At 41.9% G+C, this 19,102-nt stretch overlaps 1 protein-coding gene and 1 long non-coding RNA gene across 13 annotated transcripts in view; both read left to right on the plus strand.

The window, feature by feature from the left end:
- The window catches only part of LOC109411294 (insulin receptor substrate 1-B), a 683,096-nt gene extending 665,404 nt beyond the window's left edge, over positions 1 to 17,692 (plus strand). For 9 of the 12 annotated variants that reach the window (XM_062851140.1, XM_062851143.1, XM_062851141.1 and 6 more), the window contains 4 exons: positions 3,773 to 4,106; positions 4,194 to 4,308; positions 4,677 to 4,879; positions 8,901 to 17,692. In XM_062851140.1, coding sequence (XP_062707124.1) covers positions 3,773 to 4,106; positions 4,194 to 4,308; positions 4,677 to 4,879; positions 8,901 to 11,892 — 3,644 coding nt within the window. In that variant the 3' untranslated portion in view covers positions 11,893 to 17,692. The remainder of the gene's footprint in view (positions 1 to 3,772; positions 4,107 to 4,193; positions 4,309 to 4,676; positions 4,880 to 8,900) is intronic. The other 3 variants (XM_062851144.1, XM_062851146.1, XM_062851149.1) reach the window with 1 other exon arrangement.
- On the plus strand, positions 1,629 to 2,844 carry LOC134287915 (uncharacterized). Its single transcript, XR_009997634.1, has 2 exons — positions 1,629 to 2,273; positions 2,344 to 2,844. It is a non-coding gene; the product is annotated as an uncharacterized LOC134287915 (long non-coding RNA).
- Positions 17,693 to 19,102: the final 1,410 nt, after the last annotated feature.

Consider the following 19,102-nt stretch of genomic DNA (forward strand, 5'->3'; position numbering starts at 1 on the left):
GGTTTGTTCTAGCAAAAACTTCACTTGTACCCTTTGCGCCACCCCTAAATATCAACCGAAATCGCTCATTTTTGTACAGCTGACTTATTTTGACTAGTAGATAACTTTCCACTTGGGAAATCATATATCGGAGAGAATTTTTGAAATTAGCCCCACCCTAATGGTACTTCTTTCATTATTCAAAGCTACGATTTGTAATCTACCATGTCCAGTAAGTCTTCTAAAAGTTACAGTGGTTACTTTTATGAACTAAGCTTCATAACAGTAAGGAAGCCCATAAAAATATATAACAACGTTTATTGTTCCTCTAACTACTTTGATAAGTACAGTGGATTATGTAACACTACTTAATGTAGTGGCAAAATCTATTTTCACAAGTGTAGACCTAAATCTCTGGTGTCCGGAGTAATGTTGTTGATGTGGAATATCTCAAAACTATCTTGAAATGACTCATGATGTGCCAAGCGGATTACAGATTACAGTTTAAAGTTCATTGTGAGAATAACAACTGTTAATATCAAGAGCTAAACTTCAGGATAGTTTGGACGACTCTTAATGTCCCAAAGGTTCATAATAATATATAGTAGACTTCAGGTTGGTCCAGTCACCACGATTGTTTATGAAACGTTACTCAGTATGTAATATATAGCTGATGTTACAAGTCTAGACCTGAAGATAGTTTGGCTGACCTGGAATATCCCTGTAGTGGCTCTCAATGACATTTGAGATTTCAAGAGCTTCGCGAATTCTTGCAGATTATGCAATACTATTATTTATGGCGGAAACACAAAGTTATTCTTGTAGATTTGAATAATGAAGTTCTTGTAGAACAGTTTGTACGACCCGTAATGTCTGAAAGGTTTATAGTAAGCTAGTAGACTTTAGATTGCTTCAGTAACTGCGCTTGATTATGCAACGTTACACAGCATAACCGATATGACTACTGTTACGAGGTCTACGTTCTGAACTCGAAGATAGTTTTGCTGACCTGGAATATCCCTATAGTGTCTATAAATGACATTGTAGATGTCAAGAGATTCACGGATCCCAGTAGATTATACAATGCTATGTGGCGAAAATATATAAAATTATTCTTGTATATTTGAAGGACTCCCTATAGGACAGTTTGGAACACCTTCTTCTTCTTTTTAATGGCTCGACGTCCCCACTGAGACTTGGCCTGCCTCGCTTCAACTTAATGTTCTTCGAGCACTTCCACAGTTATTAATTGAAGGGCTTTCTCTGCCTGCCATTGCATGAATTTGTATATTGTGAGGCAAGTACAATGATACACTATGCCCAGAAAGTCGAGAAAATTTTCCCGATCGGAACGGGAATCCAACCCGCCGTCTCCGGATTGGCAATTCATAGCCTTAACCACTAGGCTAACTGGAGACCCCACTAACTGGGACAAATTTGGTCAATGTTGTGGGCCTATTAGGGCTTCCAATTTTCCCGGGATACAGCTTCCCGGGAAACGGGAAAAAATATTACCATTTCCCGGGAAATAAGGAAATTATATTTTTTGCGAAAAATGTATTTATTTGAAAGAAAATCGTTCTTTCAGATATCATATTTTTTCATTTCCTATTGTAGACTGTGCACATTTCAGCAAATTTCATGATAAGAAGGTTCATATTTTACCGTCTATGCATTTTAAGTACGCATTTTTCAACTAGCTTAAAATAATGAATTTTTGATTTGAAGTACATAAACGTGTTTTGCTAAAAGTAATTAATTGTTTATTGATTATTATTCAACAACAACCCCAATAATGATGCTCAATTTAATTTTAGGATTTATTCCTAAAATTCACAATCACATTGTCATTGTATAAACAGATAGAATAACACAAGTCACGAGTACATAACACCCGATACGAAAAAAATAACTATAACTTACAATACTGCCAAAGCAAAAAAAAAAACGAAAAAAAACTTTGGCGAGGGTTCTCGAAGTCAAAGTAAAAAGCTAAAAGGGGAAAGCCCCATTGAAGCTCAGTAATGGCGCCATACGTGCTATTATCTGATCGTCTGATTAGCAAGCGCTATATGAAATTGTTGCACCATGATCTAGTTGCAATGTACAAATTGATTTGTTCCTAAATAGTTGGGTAGTCACTACGACCTTCTAGAAAGTCAACTATAAATACGACTCTGATTGTAATGCGTCTTACATGCAATGAGTTGTGGTGGATCAGTTGGCACTATAGGATGAACTCCATACTTTGAAGCAACATTTAAAAGAAGAAGAATCGTTGTCGGTAGAAATCAGTTTCAAGGCCTTCATATTATTTAGAGGATGTTATCTGCGTAAGCATTCATCTAAGCTCGAATTATATAGTAACATCGACATAAATAACGTCTGCATAGCGCCCATGTGATTTGACGAACGTAAATCAAGATCCTTGACTTTTAATTTTTAATTGTCATTTAACACTTGACAAAAATAGACAATTGAAACAATAAATCCCGGGAAATTCGGGAAACCCGGGATACAAAAATTTGTTTCCCGGGATTCGGGAATCCCGGGAAATTTCATTTCCCGGGAAATCCATCCCGGAATTGGAAGCCCTAGGGCCTATGTTACGTGAAAACGGAGCATAGTTAATGAGTAATATACACATAAAAATCATAAACAAAACATAAGAGAATCATTGTCCAAAGGTTCCTTGAGAAAGGCACAATATAGTGACCGAAACGTCGGATGAAAACTTAACAATTCGTTTTTGAGTTTTTCTTCCAAGACTGAAAGCCATAACCTCAAAACAAAAACAATGTACTAGACAATGTATATTTATGTAAGTACTTTTGCATTTCAACCAATGTTCATATTTTTGAAAAACACATTTTGTTCAATATCTTTAATTTCTACAAAACATCGTCAAATTTTATAATCTAGCATCAATACAATGGTCGGACTGCATTTTCTGAAAGTTTCAGGAAGTAGAACCCATAAAATAATGTGGTCTAACATTATTTCCGTCCCTTAACACCCCATTTTATGGTACTTTCAACATGGGTTGCTCATGATTTGGTATTTTTTCGCACATTGACATAAAAATACGCAATTTTCATTATGGGTAAAGTACGTTGAAAATGATCCCTATTCATAACGTTAACTCAAAAGTACTGCAAAGTCAAATGAGACTAATATGCGAGTGGGGGCAGTGTAACTTCACGAAAAATTCGTAGAATATCTGCGGTACAGGTAAAAATCACAAGCAAATCAGTTACCATATTATATAAAACACAACTATTCTTACTAATACACGTAAATCGACTATGGCAAGTTGATCATAAGCATGATTTCATCTCAACTGCTGAAATAGACAACGCCATCTAGCAGTTGCTTCAACTTTGATTCTTTAACAAGGTTGTCAGTAGCATAGCCGCTAGTACACAGGGTCAAATAGTCGCCAAAAAAAAAAAACAATGCTCAAACATCTGGTTTGGCTCGATCAAATTTTCGTTAGTGTTAAACAACAATAAAAACAAAAAAACATTTTATTCATATCTAAGTAATAAGCCCATCGTCATGCCATTTGTGCTTAAATTTCATGTTGCTTGTGGGAATCGCGTGAAAAAACCGTCATCTGCTTAACGCCATAATTTGTGCCATACCCCTAAAATACATCCCAGCTTGTATGGTTTGCTGAAGAATACGTTAAGTTCCGGTTTAAGATGGTTTAAACAGTACCCGTTGAATGTGTTCTACTATCCCTAGCTGAATGATACATATTTTTCCTTTTCTTTTTCGTCAACTTCTTCAGGCGCAGCCATTGCCCGTGAGCGTTGCGACAGTCTTCCATCACGAAACCGAACAACCAGTGAAACCAGTACCCACCAGCAGCAGCTGATCATGAACAGCGGAGGAATGCCTCCGCCGAGGACGATCCCGTCGGCTAGCTTTAACCGGCCGCAATCGATGATCGTTAACCGCCAGAGCCACAGCCATAGTCCTCCGGTGCATTCGTCGCCGCTGAGCCCTCCGTCCGGTGCATGCTCAACCGGAAGCGATGGGTCCTCGTTCAGCATCGACGAACCGGACAGCTACAACAGTTCGCACACACCGGATGAGGGCAATGGCTTTCCCAAGGTCATTAAGTGAGTCTCTTCTTGATCCTTTTGCTTTTTTTCTGCCAATCGAACCAAACCGTTTCATTAATAAAACAACTTTCCCTCTATTCTCAGTCATCTCAGCTCAGGTTGTTCCATTCCAGAGGAAAATTCCGAAGAGTACATCAACAACTACGGAAAAGTTCCTCTCAGGCCCCAGCATCGTTCCATGGATGAATTCGTTAGCCACGTAAGTAATCGCCATACCATTCGACAGTGTTTTTTTTCTTCAAATCTCTACGTTTAAGTTACCAAAATTCAAAATTTCTAAAGATAATTGGCAAATCTAATCTGTTTCGGAATGTTTTGTTTTTATCTCTTTCAACCTGGCGCCTCCTTCAAAATTCTGGTCTCGAAATTCAAAACCGAATCATTCGACCAAAAATTTTGTCACTCACCACCATCCCTCGGCTGTACGCATGGTTCACATCTTCTACTACTACAACCACCACCACTACTACAAATCCGATAAAACAAAAAAAAAACCTTCAATCGCCGCCAAAAAACAATTCGACCTCCAAAATCACCAACCACCTCCACCAACCAAACCAAATACAGTTAAGGCACAGTTATAATTCACTATCGCTTCCAACATCGCAGGCGATCAGAAGGGGCAGCCCGGCACCACCGGCAAACATTGTCGACAACAGCAGCAGCAGCAACTACATGGAGATGTGCAGTCCGTGCGGTAGCTCGCCGGGTGACCCGTCCGGCAACAGTGGCTACATCCCGATGTCGCCGAGTACCGACTTTCCCAGAGGGTAAGTAGCTTATTAACTATTAGCGGGCAACGGAACGTTACTCTTATTTTAATGTTAGTTTCTGAAAGTAGGTACTCATCAACATTTTTCGAACATTTTAAGGGTTTTGCTAATTTAGTTCGAAATTTTAGGATACAAATTTGATCTTACAGACATCAAAATGAAAAAAAAAACTTGTGAACATATCAAAGCCAGATTTTCTACTTGCATTGTGATTTTTGCTATGCTCGAGGAATAACATAGTTTTATTTATCTTACCTTATGAAACGAACCAGCCAACGGCTGAAATTCTCATAAATAAAGTAATTGATTGATATCTTACCTTACCGGTCAGACTAAGACTTGAGTGTCCTCTGCTGTACGTATGAGTCGTCTCCATTCTACCATATGGTACATATGGTCTGCAAATCGTCCTCCACTTGACCACGCGACCCACCTAGCTCGCTATACACTGCGTCTTCATGTACCGGGCGGGTGACTCTCGAGAACCCTTTTTAGTCGGGTAGCTATCCGACATTCTGATGACGTGACCCGCCCACCGTAGCCTCCCGATTTTCACGGTGTGTACGATGGTTGGTTCTCTCAGCAGCTGATGCAGCTCGTGGTTCATTCACCTTCTCCAATTTTCGCCTTCCATTTACTCCGCCGTAGATGGTACGCAGCAGCTTCCGTTCGAAAACTTCAAGGGCGCGTTGGTCCTCTGCACGTAGGGTCCATGTTTCGTGCCCATAGAGGACGACCGGTCTAATCAGCGTTTTGCAGATAGTTAACTTCGTGTTACGGCGAACTTTATTCGATTGTAGAGTTCTGCGGAGTCCAAAGTAAACACGATTTCCTGCCACAATGCGTCTCTGAATATCTCTGCTGGTGTCGTTGTCGGCGGTCACCAATGAGCCCAAGTACACGAATTCTTCAACCGCCTCGATTTCATCACCGTCGATATAAATTCGGGGTGGCGGGCGCGGTGATTTCTCTCTGGAGCCCTTTGCCATCATGTACTTTGTCTTCGACACATTAATGACTAATCCGATTCGCCTGGCTTCACTCTTTAGTCAGATGTACGTTTCCGCCATCGTCTCAAATTTACGAGCTATAATACCAATATCATCAGCGAAACCAAGCAGCTGAACGGACTTCGTGGAAATCGTCCTACTCGTGTTTATCCCCGCTCTCCTTATTACACCCTCTAACGCAATGTTGAACAGCAAGCACGAAAGACCATCACCTTGCCGTAACCCTTTGCGAGATTCAAAGGGACTCGAGAGTGTCCTGATACTCGAACTACGCATATCACTCGATCCATCGTCGTCTTGATGAGTCGTATCAGTTTATCCGGGAATCCGTATTCGTGCATAATCTGCCATAGCTGTTTTCGATCGATTGTATCATACGCCGATTTGAAATCGATGAACAAATGATGTGTGGGCACGTTTTATTCGCAGCATTTGCGCAACACCTGGCGGATGGCGAACTTCTGGTCCGTTGTAGCGCGTTCACCCATGAATCCAGCCTGATATTGCCCCACGAACTTTCTTGCAATCGGTGATAGACGGCGGCATAAAATTTAAGAGAGTACCTTGTAGGCAGCGCTCAGTAGTATGATCGCGCGATAGTTCCCGCAATCCAACTTGTCGCCCTTTTTGTAGACACACGATACCTTCCATCAACTCCTCTGGTAATACTTCCTCTCCCCAAATCTTGGCAATGACCCAGTGTAGTGTTCTCACCAGTTCTTCTCCACCGTATTTTAGAAGCTCGCTTGGTAGATCTGCTCCAGCGGATTTGTTGGTTTTCAACCGGCTAACCTCCTCTTGAATCTCTTCGAGGTCAGGGGCCGGAAGTCTTTCGTCCTCCGCACGTACTCCTAGATCTGTTACTACGCTACCTTCGGTGCTTGCAACGTCGCCATTGAGGTGCTCATCGTAATGCTTCCACCACCTCTCAACCACCTCACGCTCGCTCGTGAGAATATTCCCGTGATTATGTCGGCACATGTCGGCTTGTGGCACAAAGCCTCTGCGCGAGCGGTTCAGCTTCTCGTAGAACTTTCGTGTGTCCTTTGCGCTGTACAGCTCTTCCATCGCTTCGCGTCTTCCTGCTGGCGCTTCTTCATCCGGAAGACTGAGTTCTGCCTGTTCCGCGCCTGTTTGTAACGTGCCTCATTCGCTCTCGTACGGTGTTGCAGCATTCTCGCCCATGCTGCATTCTTCTCGTTTTTCAACTGTTCACATTCGCCGTCGTACCAGTCGTTTCTGTGATTCGGAGTCGCGAAGCCTAGTGCTGTACCCAAGGTACTACCTATGGCGGATCGGTTGTCCCTCCAGCCATCTTCAAGTGTAGCTGCGCCAAGCTGCTCTTCCGTTGGTAGGGCCACTGCTAACTGCTGCGCGTAGTCTTGAGCCACTTCTACGTTACGAAGTTGCTCGATGTTGAGCCGCGGCGTTCGACTTCGACGCGTGGTGATAACTGTCGAAAGTTTTGAGCGCATGCATACAGCGACTAAGTAGTGATCCGAATCTATATTCGCACTGCGGTATGTGCGGACGTTGGTTATATCTGAGAAGAATTTACCGTCGATTAGAACGTGGTCGATTTGGTTTTCTGTTTGTTGGTCGCGTGATCTCCAGGTGGCTTTGTGGATATCTTTGCGGGGGAAGAAGGTGCTTCGTACTACCATACCACGGGAGGCTGCAAAGTTTACGCATCGCTGGCCGTTATCATTCGATACGGCGTGCAGGCTGTTCCGCCCGATTACCGGTCTGTACATTTCCTCCCTTCCTACCTGCGCGTTCATGTCGCCGACAATGATTTTCACGTCACGCGGCGAGCAACCATCGTATGTTTGCTCTAACTGCGCGTAGAACGCTTCTTTCTCGTCATCGGGTCTCCCTTCGTGTGGGCAGTGGACGTTGATAATGCTGTAGTTGAAGAAACGGCCCTTAACTCTCAACATGCACATCCTTGCGTTGATCGGCTGCCACCCGATCACACGTTGTCGCATCTTGCCCAACACTATAAATCCTGTTCCCAGTTCATTGGTGGTGCCACAGCTTTGGTAGAAGGTAGCCGCTCGATGCCCGCTTTTCCACTCTTTCTGTCCAGTCCAGCAAAGTTCCTGCAACGCCACGATGTCGAAGTTGCGGGGATGTAGTTCGTCGTAGATTATCCTGTCACATCCTGCGAAACCTAGTGACTTGCAATTTCATGTTCCAAGTTTCCAATCGTAGTCCTTATTTCGTCGCGTGGGTCTTTGCCGATTGTATCGAGTCGTATTTTCTCCTATGTTATTCGCAATGGGGATTTTTACGGGTGGCTTATTGGGCCTACGCCAACACTCCTGTCTCGCCGGAGGGCCATCGTGCCAGTTCTGTTTAACGTCCCAACCAACACTGGGACGACCACGCTGATGGGGCTACCACCTTGGATCTAGCTGGGCGTGGTGCAGCGTTTCTTACTCAGCCGCTGGATGCCAGAACAGACGCTGTTTGAGCCGCACCTCCTTGGTGAACAGACACTCGGATCGTACCTCCTCAATCTAGCTGAAGTCAGAAGGACAACAGTGCCCAGGCTGCACTACCAGCTAAGCACACAACTCTTAGCTGGCGGTCTTTGTCATCGCTTGACCCATGGAAGCATGAGGTAGGAACTTGTGAGGACCAGAGCTATATTGGACGCTCTCCTTATCGTCTCACCGTTTTGCAGCAAGAGTGCATTGAGAAATCCCTAATAATTTGCAAGATATCATCATATAAGATCAAAGATTTAGCCGCAGCCAAGGGCTGAAAGTCTCTTTAATAAAGACAAATCAATCAATCAATCAAAGATTTAGTCAAACTTCAATGGAGATACCTATGATACAATATTTCTAACTAAACTAGCAAAATGCCAAAATTTATTGTTCTGCAGGTTCCGATGGGTACCGTTGAGTTACTGAAGATAAATAATGTTCACTTTTTATGCGTTGTACCTACTGTCGCATAAAACCAAAAAATAATCGCTTGTCATTGTCGTATCATTTCAGCTTGTACAGTTCCAGTGCACACTCGCGTACCTCCAGTCTGGCGGAGGATACCGTCGACGCATATGTTCCTATGGCGGCACCAGGCCACAACACGGAAGAGTACGTGGACATGGACCCGTCGCACAACAGCAGTAGCAACCGCACGCTGGCAGCGGCAACGACGGCCAGCCAGGCTGCTACAACCGCCGGCGGCAACGGTAACATCAGTTCGGCAGCTTCGAGCTGTAGCATTACGTCCGGTACCCCTTCGACGGATATGCGATTCTCCGGGTACCACCTGGACAAGGTTGAGGCCCGGTTTACACCGAGCGAAGACGATGAGATGGAGCGGCCGTTGCGAACGTACTCGGTGGGTAGTCGACTGGAGCATAACAAGAGGAAGCTGCGTGTGGATATGCTTAGCTCGGAGGGTTCTTCGAATTCGCGAGTGCGAGCTTTCTCTGTTGGGTCAAGGGCAAAGGTTCCACGTTCGGATGTGTATAAGGGAAGCGGTGCACCGATTACTGCGCCACTTCTATCGGCGGGTAGTTCTGGAAGCTTGCAGGAAACTAGCAGCAACAGCGGAAGCATCACCAATTGCGCTCCATTGGCCAGCACAAACGCCAGGGGTTCGAACTCCAGCATGAACGAAGGCAGAACGGGCAAGAAGTCATCCAGTGCTCCAACATTGGCTGCAAAGCCGCACGGATCGTTCGATCCTATAATGGATGATCTAATGGAGATTGATTACAGTGCTCCACAGTTCCATGGGGAACCAACCGCTAGCAGTAGTACGCCTCAGAAAACTTCCGGCATGGAGGACTACATGGAAATGACGGCCGGGGGAGGGAATAAGAGAAATACCGGTTACGTTGAGATGAAGCCGGGACATATTCCGCCGGTGAATACGAGTTCACATGAGAACAGCGACTATTTGGATATGCGGCCAGGAACCGGGTACGAACCGAACCCGTCGACGAAAAGCAAAAGCTCTCCGATTAAGATTAATTCACCGAAGAAATTTAGCGGTGGTGGGAATAATAACAACAACTACCTGGAAATGTCCCCGCGAATGATGGGGACATCATCTTCGTCTTCCTCATCGATGACCAACAGGAAACCTACTGCACCTTCGGAAGATTACCTGAACATAAGTCCGCTGATGATGACCAGTGCGGGCGGCGACAGTGGAAACGAAGAGAAAATGATCAACGAAGAGGAAGAGGATGAGGAGGAAGTGGTAGCACCGAGTAGTGCACCGGATGTGTACATGGAAATGACATGGAGCCAGCCCAAGACTAGTCTGGACAGTTCGAAACCAGTTTCCGATGATTATATCAATATGGATTATAGTCGTAAAGACGTAAGCGGAAGTTCGAGTGCACTGGACTCCCGTCTGAGTTCGATGCCAATAGCGATTCAGTCGGGAAGTGCTGGACGAACATTACAAGGGGACCTGATGGAACCAAAGATAGGCGGCGCTCCGTCTAATATTCCAAATTACCTTCCGCTTAATTCTTCGACGACCCGGCACCAGGGCGCGGCACAAATAGGCTTCAGTCCAAAGCAAAACAGTTTGCGATCACGGTGCGATTCGAGGGATAGCGGAATTGTGACACCTTCCGGAAGTCAAGTAACGATTTTTCCGTTCAGTCCGGGAAGCCCCATCAAGTCCTTTTCCTTGGGTGTGGAAAATCCAAGTGCGGAGGAGAGGAAATGTTTCGTGGATGCAACTACTGGTACCTTGCGGATCAGCGAAACCGATGAGGATAACAGTGAAGAGTCGAATGAGTTCCTAGCAGATCAACCGCAGTCATCACAACCTAAAGATGCCGCGGAGAGCAGTAAGCTGGAGGATCTAAGTCATAACTATGCCGAGTTGAGTATAGGTCAGCAGCAACAACAGCAACAGACTCAGCAAAAGACTGAGAAAAGTCATCCAAGTTCCTTCAGCAGTACCAAAAAAGCAAATCTAAGTCTAATTCTCACAACATCGACTAATACTAGAACAACGCCAACAATAACTGCAATGAAATCTGCCGTGGAATATCCGGATTACGTCAACTGCACGCCGGTAACGACTCCCGTGGTAACCAAACCGACCACTCCTATGGCAGTGGATGACCAGGCCGGGGATTACGCTATAATGAATCCAGCTAGTCTGAGGAAGCTTTCCAGCACCTCCCAGTCGGAACTGTCCTCGACTGAAAGTGGACTTCCTCCGTTGACCAAAAAGTCCAATCAGATTTTCAAGCCGATAACATCGAGTCAGGATGAAGCATTTCTGAAGAAACCCAGTGGCGCATCGCCCAAACCGGCATTCAACCGACAATACTCGGAACGTCGAGTCCCTGGTCCATCTGGAATCGATTCCTCAGGCTATGAGATGTTGCAGCGTACCTCCCGCCCGAACAGCGTAAACAGCGAAAAAATCACCAACAAATGTCCTCCATCTGCCGGATCCACGCGTCCCAGTTCGGCCAACAGCGACAGGCTTCCCATCATATCAGCTACCTCATCGTCCGCTTCCTCAACATCCACATTGTGCGAGAGCAAGAACCAAAGCCCCACGGCGTCCAGTGTGATGATTGCAACAACCACAACGACTACGGTGACTCCGGGCGTTCGACCGGATTCCGTTACCTCGCTTACCGATCCGCACATCATCTCGAGACCACCGTCGGTCAGCTCGGAACGAGAGCTGCACTACGCTAGTCTTGATCTTCCACCTTGCACAAACCCTCCACCACAATCTGCGCCAGTAGCCGGGACATCAGCTGTTCCACCCAACAGCACCAACCGCATGGAGGTCGATTCCGATGGTGCGACCGCGGCCAATCGCCCCGGTGGACCCGACTCGCTGAACTCCAGTCCTAGTCCCAATTCCGGATGTACCTCGCAACAACAGACTGGTTCTGCCTTCACGTATGCTCAAATAGACTTTGTCCGGTCGGTTGCCCAGGCCCAGGCCCAGCAACAGTCAGTAACAAAAAGCGGCCAACAGCAACAGTAAGAGGAGAGCAAACAAAAAAACCCACATTCTTACATAAACACACACACTGAAAAAGAAAAAGAAACTGCCAATCTGAAACAACAGAAACGCCCCTCCTTTCAATCGTAAGTACTATATAGGTAGCGGTTAGGCTGCGTCGGGAGATGTAAATATACAGCAAAGCAGGCGTAAGCTAAGCACACTACTCCTCAATGGGATGTTTCGGAATTTCACTTCGAGAGGAAACTTGGGGGCTTGGCCGCCCAAATGAAACCTGAGGATGTTCCAAATGTAGGTACGTTTGTGGCGACTGTTACTCAGAGGTGGCACTGATAAAAATTTGGATAGAAAACGCCAATCCAAAATCAATTTCAAACCAAGTACTTCCATCGGAAAGTTTAGCCTCTAAGTTTCCGGACGAACAGAAGTTGCGAGACACCCTACTCCTCATGTGTGGACCTTTGCAGTACTCAAACTGCAACAGCTCGGAACAGGACAGTTCTTTGTTACCGTTTATTTTTGTACCACGATATCTTGAAACACATACACACACACATTGAGAGGGCACCGAAAAGGAGCGAGGCGGAGGCAGTAGGCGGTGGCAGTGTGTGATCGAACCCAAGCAGAAAAGTTAGTAAAGCAGAGTGCCGCACTAGTAATACCTAAGCAAGCATGTCGAACGTTATTTTTAGTAAGTGTTTAAGGAATCACCGCCCATCCCCGGCGCGGCGATGGGCAGAAGATGGAAAATGAAACAAAAATATTCCAAAAATAGTTTAATTGCAGATAAAAAAAAGAACAACAAAACCCCAATAGAGTTACACACAAATAAAAACAGAGAAGAAAACAGAAGACAGGGACAGGAGCAAACAGACACACACACATACAACAGTTGAAACACATTGAGATATAAGATGAAATTTCAAATGCCAAAATAAGCTTTACTTGATTTTCTTGTTTTTTGTTTACTTTCATCAAAGGATAGAAGAAAATTACACGATTATATGAATATATTAAGGAACAGAAACACACACATAAAGTTAAAGAAAAACTCTAGCTTGTAAGTAAATTAATTGAGGGTAATGTGTAAGTTTAGACTAATGTAGTAACGGGAGGAATGAGAAACTATAGAAAACTTTATTTTTTATTAAGAAAAAATCAACTTTTTAGACGATAAGCAGGATAGATTTAGTCGAAAAAAGTATAACTTATACAAGTTTAAGTTTCTGATGTTTTTTTCTTCTGTTATCGGGACGAATATGGGGGGTCATAGAGAAGGGGGGGGCTACAAATTCGACTTGAAACTATTACAAACCAATCGTTCATGTTCTTGGCTACGAAAGTAACTCCGTTGACTTCTAACCACTCCAGGGTAGCATTTGAATAGTGGCACGAGGCAAGATCCGGTCAGAAGATCGTTAGGGTCCTCATGTTGCTTCGCCAGAGAAAATAGACGCTCCTGTATATACACATTGAGATAGATCTCCATTTAAGTCCCGGTAGACACGAACGGTGCACTCCGTTTGTTACATGAGCAGATCGCTTACGAAATCCAGCGATTTCTTAGCAGAATTGGAAAGTTTTTGACAAGTTCTGCTAGCTTACCTACATCAATCTTGTGATAGATGGCGAAGAACAGTTGTCGCGGAAGCTGCCAGAAGCCCGCCTTGACGTTAGTCTCATCATCCCGTGTTGACGCCATTTTTTTTTTTAATTTTCGAAGAACTGACATTGATCGCTATCGTTGCAGCTAATATGATATTTTGGGGTTTTATCCAAAATCCAAGCTTTTTATAGACTAACCTACACTAGTTATTTTGTAGGGGGTTGTTGGGCAAGATGGCCACCCTAAGCTTAGGCGCCTTGGAAGCATACACTTTCATTAGAATATGGTAATTTAACACCCATTCCCTTTGTTTCATGTCTCTTCTATCTTCTTAACACAAAAAAACATTTTATTTTGCACTACGAATGTAAAATTAATTCATTTGAAAAATGCTACTTTCGACATAGAATTTTTGCCATATGGGGCAAGATGGCCACAGAGCTAAAATTTTACAATTAGTGTGCTTCAATCCCTAAGCAACGTTCAATAAACCAAGGTCGAATCATCCACAACGCTTTGCCTACAGATGGTGTGGTACATATTTGCCAACATTGTCTTTATGATAATGTTTGAAATAAAACTGAGGAATTTCTTTGAAAATACTACTACTACTACTACTTTCTAAAATATCATCCTGACAAGTTTTCTCGAAATCATTTCAGGGCGACAAGTTTCTCGAAATCATTTCAGGGGCTCCTACTAGATTTTTTCATTGATTTTTCCCGGGATTTCATCCGGAATTCCTCTCGAGATTCTTTCAGGGATTCTTCCCGGTATTTCCCTTACGATTCCTTCAGAAATTCTCTCATTAAGGAACTCCTCGTGAATTCTTCCCGGCACACGTCCAGGATTATTTCAAGATTCCTCCCTAGCCTTCTTTAGGACTTACTTCCGGGATTCCTTGATTGATTGTCCTCGGATTTTCCTTTAGGAATTTCTCTTGAGGTTCCTTCAGAGATTTCTCCCGAGAATAATTCAGAAAATCTTCCCGAGATTGTTTTGGAGATCTTTTCTGGGATGATTTCAGAGCTTTCTCTCGGAACTCCTAGAGCGATTTCTCCCGGGCATGCTTCAGGGATTCCTACAATTTTCTTTCGTGGTTCCTTTTGGGATTCCTCCGGGATTTCTCCAGCGATGCTGTAGGAATTCCCTACGGGATTCCTACTATGACTCCTTCTTGAATTTCTCTTGGGATTCCTCCCGAGATTCTTTCAAAGATTTCTCCAGAATTTCTTCTGGGATTCGTTCAAGATGAAACATCAAGAAATCCCACTGCAAGTTTTCATACAAACTTTAGAGGCACAAATCTGACGTACAAAGCATCGAACCAAGCCGCACTTGTTTTTCCTGGCTCTGCTCACTTGCAAAAAGAGGCAGCTTTTACAAATCGAGAGCATTTGTTTGCGAATTTTCAAGATTAGTGCTCTTGCGAACGTGAGTAGGGGACCAAGTCGGCCATTGTGGCAGCCATGTTTGTATTTTCTGAAGATTCTCCTTAAGGATTAATCCAAATTTTTTTTTTCAGGAATTTCTCTTCGAATTTTTTGAGGAATTTCTTCCTGTTTTCCTCCTAGGTTTTCTATTTCTGCCGGGATTTTTCCCACGACTGGATTCCTCCAGATAGCTTTTTTAGTATTTCTGCAAGAATTGCTCCAATTTGGGGGGGGGGGGGGGGGGTTGGTTTTGATGGAAGTCTGTTATACATATTGCAATGGACCTTGTAAGGGGAATTGATAAAAAGAAATGCAACATTTTTCACAAATTCAATTTTAGATAGTTGCCATTTTGGAAATCACCTTCATTGAAGTTGTTGCTCTTTTGCTATTGCTGTCTTGTGCTATGGTATTCTACAGGAAGCAACAGAGTAGCAAAAGTGTGCTCCCCATAACCAACAACTCCTTGTTCAAATAATTATTCATTGGCCATCAGATCGTCCCGATACGGAAGGAAAAAATCGGAACACAATGGTAAAAAAGAAAAATATCTATACAGTAGATCTAAGTGAAGTAAAAGATAAGGTCGAAACCTCTAAAACTATTCATATTCATATATACAAAAAAAATAAAAGAAAAACAACATCCAAACAGCAACATTCACACAAACATAAACATGCACACATTCACCTAACCAACAGTTTCAATCAGAGTGAAGAGAACGTTACTCTTTTTCTAAGTAAACTTCAAAATGCAGTACCAAAAAAAGGATTGCGTTGATCAGGATCCAATTCTTAGGGATACGTTCAAGTATTGTAGAAATTTAAAAAACGATCCTATCGCAGCAAAATCTCCTCGCATTCGACGGAAACCAGAATTCTGTTTTTAAAGTACTGCAAATTGTAAACACATTCTTCAATGTCGTGAAGTCACTCGACAAACAAAAAAACACGAAACAAATCATAGTCAAAATATACAACTGTAACTGATGTTTTGTTTACGAGACTTACAATGCTGAGTTTTCAGAGGATGCATGCCGCACTAAAGCATAAGGACAACAACTGACAACGATTACCAATACATACGATGACGATTACACATGAAGACACAAATGAAATCGAACCTTCGTTACTCAATTGAATCCTTGGTAGTTTTTTTTTGTCACCGAAAGTAACATAAAATCCAGCTTTGTATCTTTTTCCCGGAGTACGTCAAAAAGATATTTAAGCCAGTTTGAATCAGTCTCTAGCTTAGTTAACTTCTTTTAGTGTTTAGGACATTTAAAGCTCTTGTGTTGGTGTTCATTGTTTGCATTGCCTTTATTTGGTTTTTTGTTATTTTTTCTTAATAAAATTGTATACGCACTTGTTTTTTCAAAAAAATATTTTTTTTACTTTGTTGTAATGTTATCATCAGACGACTTTTATCTAAGTTAGTTTTGCGTATAATTATTTAATTTTTATTTTTTATTTCTGATTCCAAAAAAATGTATCGCAATGAGTTTTTTTTTAGTTTTGCTTGGCACGAACACGTTCTAATACATCAGATTTTATTTTACTTTCTTCAGAATTTACCGCGAGTGTCCTTTTTCAGTAAATTCTGAATTACAGGACGTTACTTGTTACTTCTTTTGCCAATCATATGCCTAATTTTGCTTACCAAAAGTCAAGCAACTGAATTTAGTAGAGAAGCGAAGGTACCTCTTCAGCGAATAAATCATTTCCAACGTACACGAGAGTTCCACACTAAAGACTATCATTTTAGAAACAACTTCCATTTCGAACACAAATCGAGCAAACACACTCACACACGCAAACGAACGCGAACGTATTTTGACTCAGATGGAGAACTACACAGAACGCAATGGAACCTTTAGACTAAACGATGAATCAACATCGCAAAAAAGAAGAAAACAGAAAAAAACATCATCATTTCATTCACAAAATCAGAAGTAAAAAAAAACAAGTAAAAATAATAAGAAGAGAACATGTTTGTAAGACACAGTAGGCTAATTTTAGGCAATTTTTTGGTACATTTGGACATAAGGAAAGGAAAATATAAGGAAGATTTCCCAAGTAAAAAAAATGGTAAAAAAAAACAACTTCATAGATCGTATATTTGTGTCAATCAAAATTGACTATAAAATTAGAAATAATGTCAACCGAAATTACTGTAAGACAGCCAGTTCTGGTCCGTTGTAGGTCAGGTGAAACTAAACGCATGTATCGACTTGTTTTCTGTTCAGTTTTTCTTTTCGTTTTCGACGTTTTGGCAAACTTGAGTGAGTTAACTTCCTCAAAGTAACAAAATGAAAAACAACAAAAAAATAGATAACTGAATATGTCTCATTGAGGGTGCACCACGCTGGAAGCATCGACTTCAAAAACAACAACAACAGCAAACAGCAGTACCATAAGTGCACGTTTGTTTGGAATGAAGAATATGAATACTTGTGTTGAAATCCCAAGGTAGGAATGCTCTTAGATGTAAAAGTGGTATTTTTAAGTATGCTGGACAAAACAACACACAGAGACGAAAACAAAATGAATACAGCAAACCTCTATTCTACCCCGTTACAATACCAATAGTTGACAACAAGAGCGAGGAAAAATACACTTAAACACTAAAAAACAAAAATACAAGAGAAACGATAACAAGAAGAGAATTAAACCGGAAACACTGTGTTCAATTTACGACTCTGAATTCATACATTGATATTGATCAGCTTTACTTTTATTGTAACAGATAAAATAAAAGAAAATGCAAAATATATTACAAAAAAGATGGGTGTTTTTGTGTGCGATGCGAGTTTTGAAGAATACCGTGTATGTACCAAACTTTGCGCAGTTAAGAAAAATCAAATTTCTAGTCGTTATAAAAAAATACAAACAAACAAAATATATCATGAACAACATGCTCATACGATAGACTAATGATCCTTCTTTGAGTCTGAAATATTAAAAAAATCATAATAATAACCTAAAAATACTTAAAATAGAAAAACTATTTCATTGCCTTGTTCCTAACTTTGCGCACAAAATCTTCGATTGTTTCTAACTTTGCGCATAGTGTGCCATAGTGCGCATGCTATGAATTGTTCAAAAAAGTAATCAAAACAGCTATTATTTAATATTTGCCCATGAAACTAAAGTAATTCAGATCAGGTAGTGTGCCCTTAATTGATCTTTGTTGAAATACTTTGTCCTACGAGGGAGGGGGGACGGAGCCCGAGTAGAAGTAAAAATCAGAACAATATCATCATTTGATATTCCTCAGTGAAGTACTCAAGATCATAATTAGCTATTGGTTTGTTTGACATAAGAGATAAAAGATCAAAAATAAGATCAAAAATTAGTATGGGGAAGAACATAATAATATCTCATTTTGATGTTATAAGATCAGACTAATATCTGGGGAGATCTGGGCTGTAGCACATCTAACCAATATCATAAAATGATCTGACAGATGGGTCAGAGTAAAAAAAAAAAAAGGAAAAATGGCCGTGACCAGAATCGAACTTGTGACCTTGTGATTTATGAGCAGTGACATTACCACTGCACTACGACTCATATCTGAAAATAGGATGTAACAAGAGCATCAAGTTCTACGTTTTCCAATGCGAGTATAGTAGTTGTGTTGGTTTGGTCCCGCCATGTTGTAGATGAGTGTGTGAAAGAACTAATTATGATCTTAAATAGTAGTTTTCAGATCTTACAATTTTCGGATGTTATAGATGAATGTGTCAAAGAACTGATTTTGATCTTGAGCAGTAATTTTCAGATCTTTCGAATTCTGGATGTTGCAGATGGAAATGTGAAGAGCTAATTTTGATCTTGAGCAGTATTTTTCAGATTTCTCGATGATAAATGTTCTATTGCAGAATATTAATACAATTTTCACCCAAAATTTGTAAACTGACGTAATGTTATGGAAAATAAAACTGAATTAAGGCTATTTTGCATATTTTCCTAAACTAAGAGAGCACTTTTCTCTAGATGACTTCACATTTCATGCTCTTTCTCTGAATTGTTAACAAAGCTAGTGATCCAAACTTTAAAAACGACATGCGTAGAAACATGTTTGGTATATTTTGTGCCTAATACAGGATGAATTCCCACCAATAGGACGCAATCAGTAAAGTACTAGATTGTAGTAATGAGCTGATTTTTTGTATGGTGAGAAGGTAAATCTA

The sequence above is a fragment of the Aedes albopictus genome, chromosome 2 (assembly GCF_035046485.1).
Source record: "Aedes albopictus strain Foshan chromosome 2, AalbF5, whole genome shotgun sequence".
Classification (NCBI taxonomy): domain Eukaryota; kingdom Metazoa; phylum Arthropoda; class Insecta; order Diptera; family Culicidae; genus Aedes; species Aedes albopictus.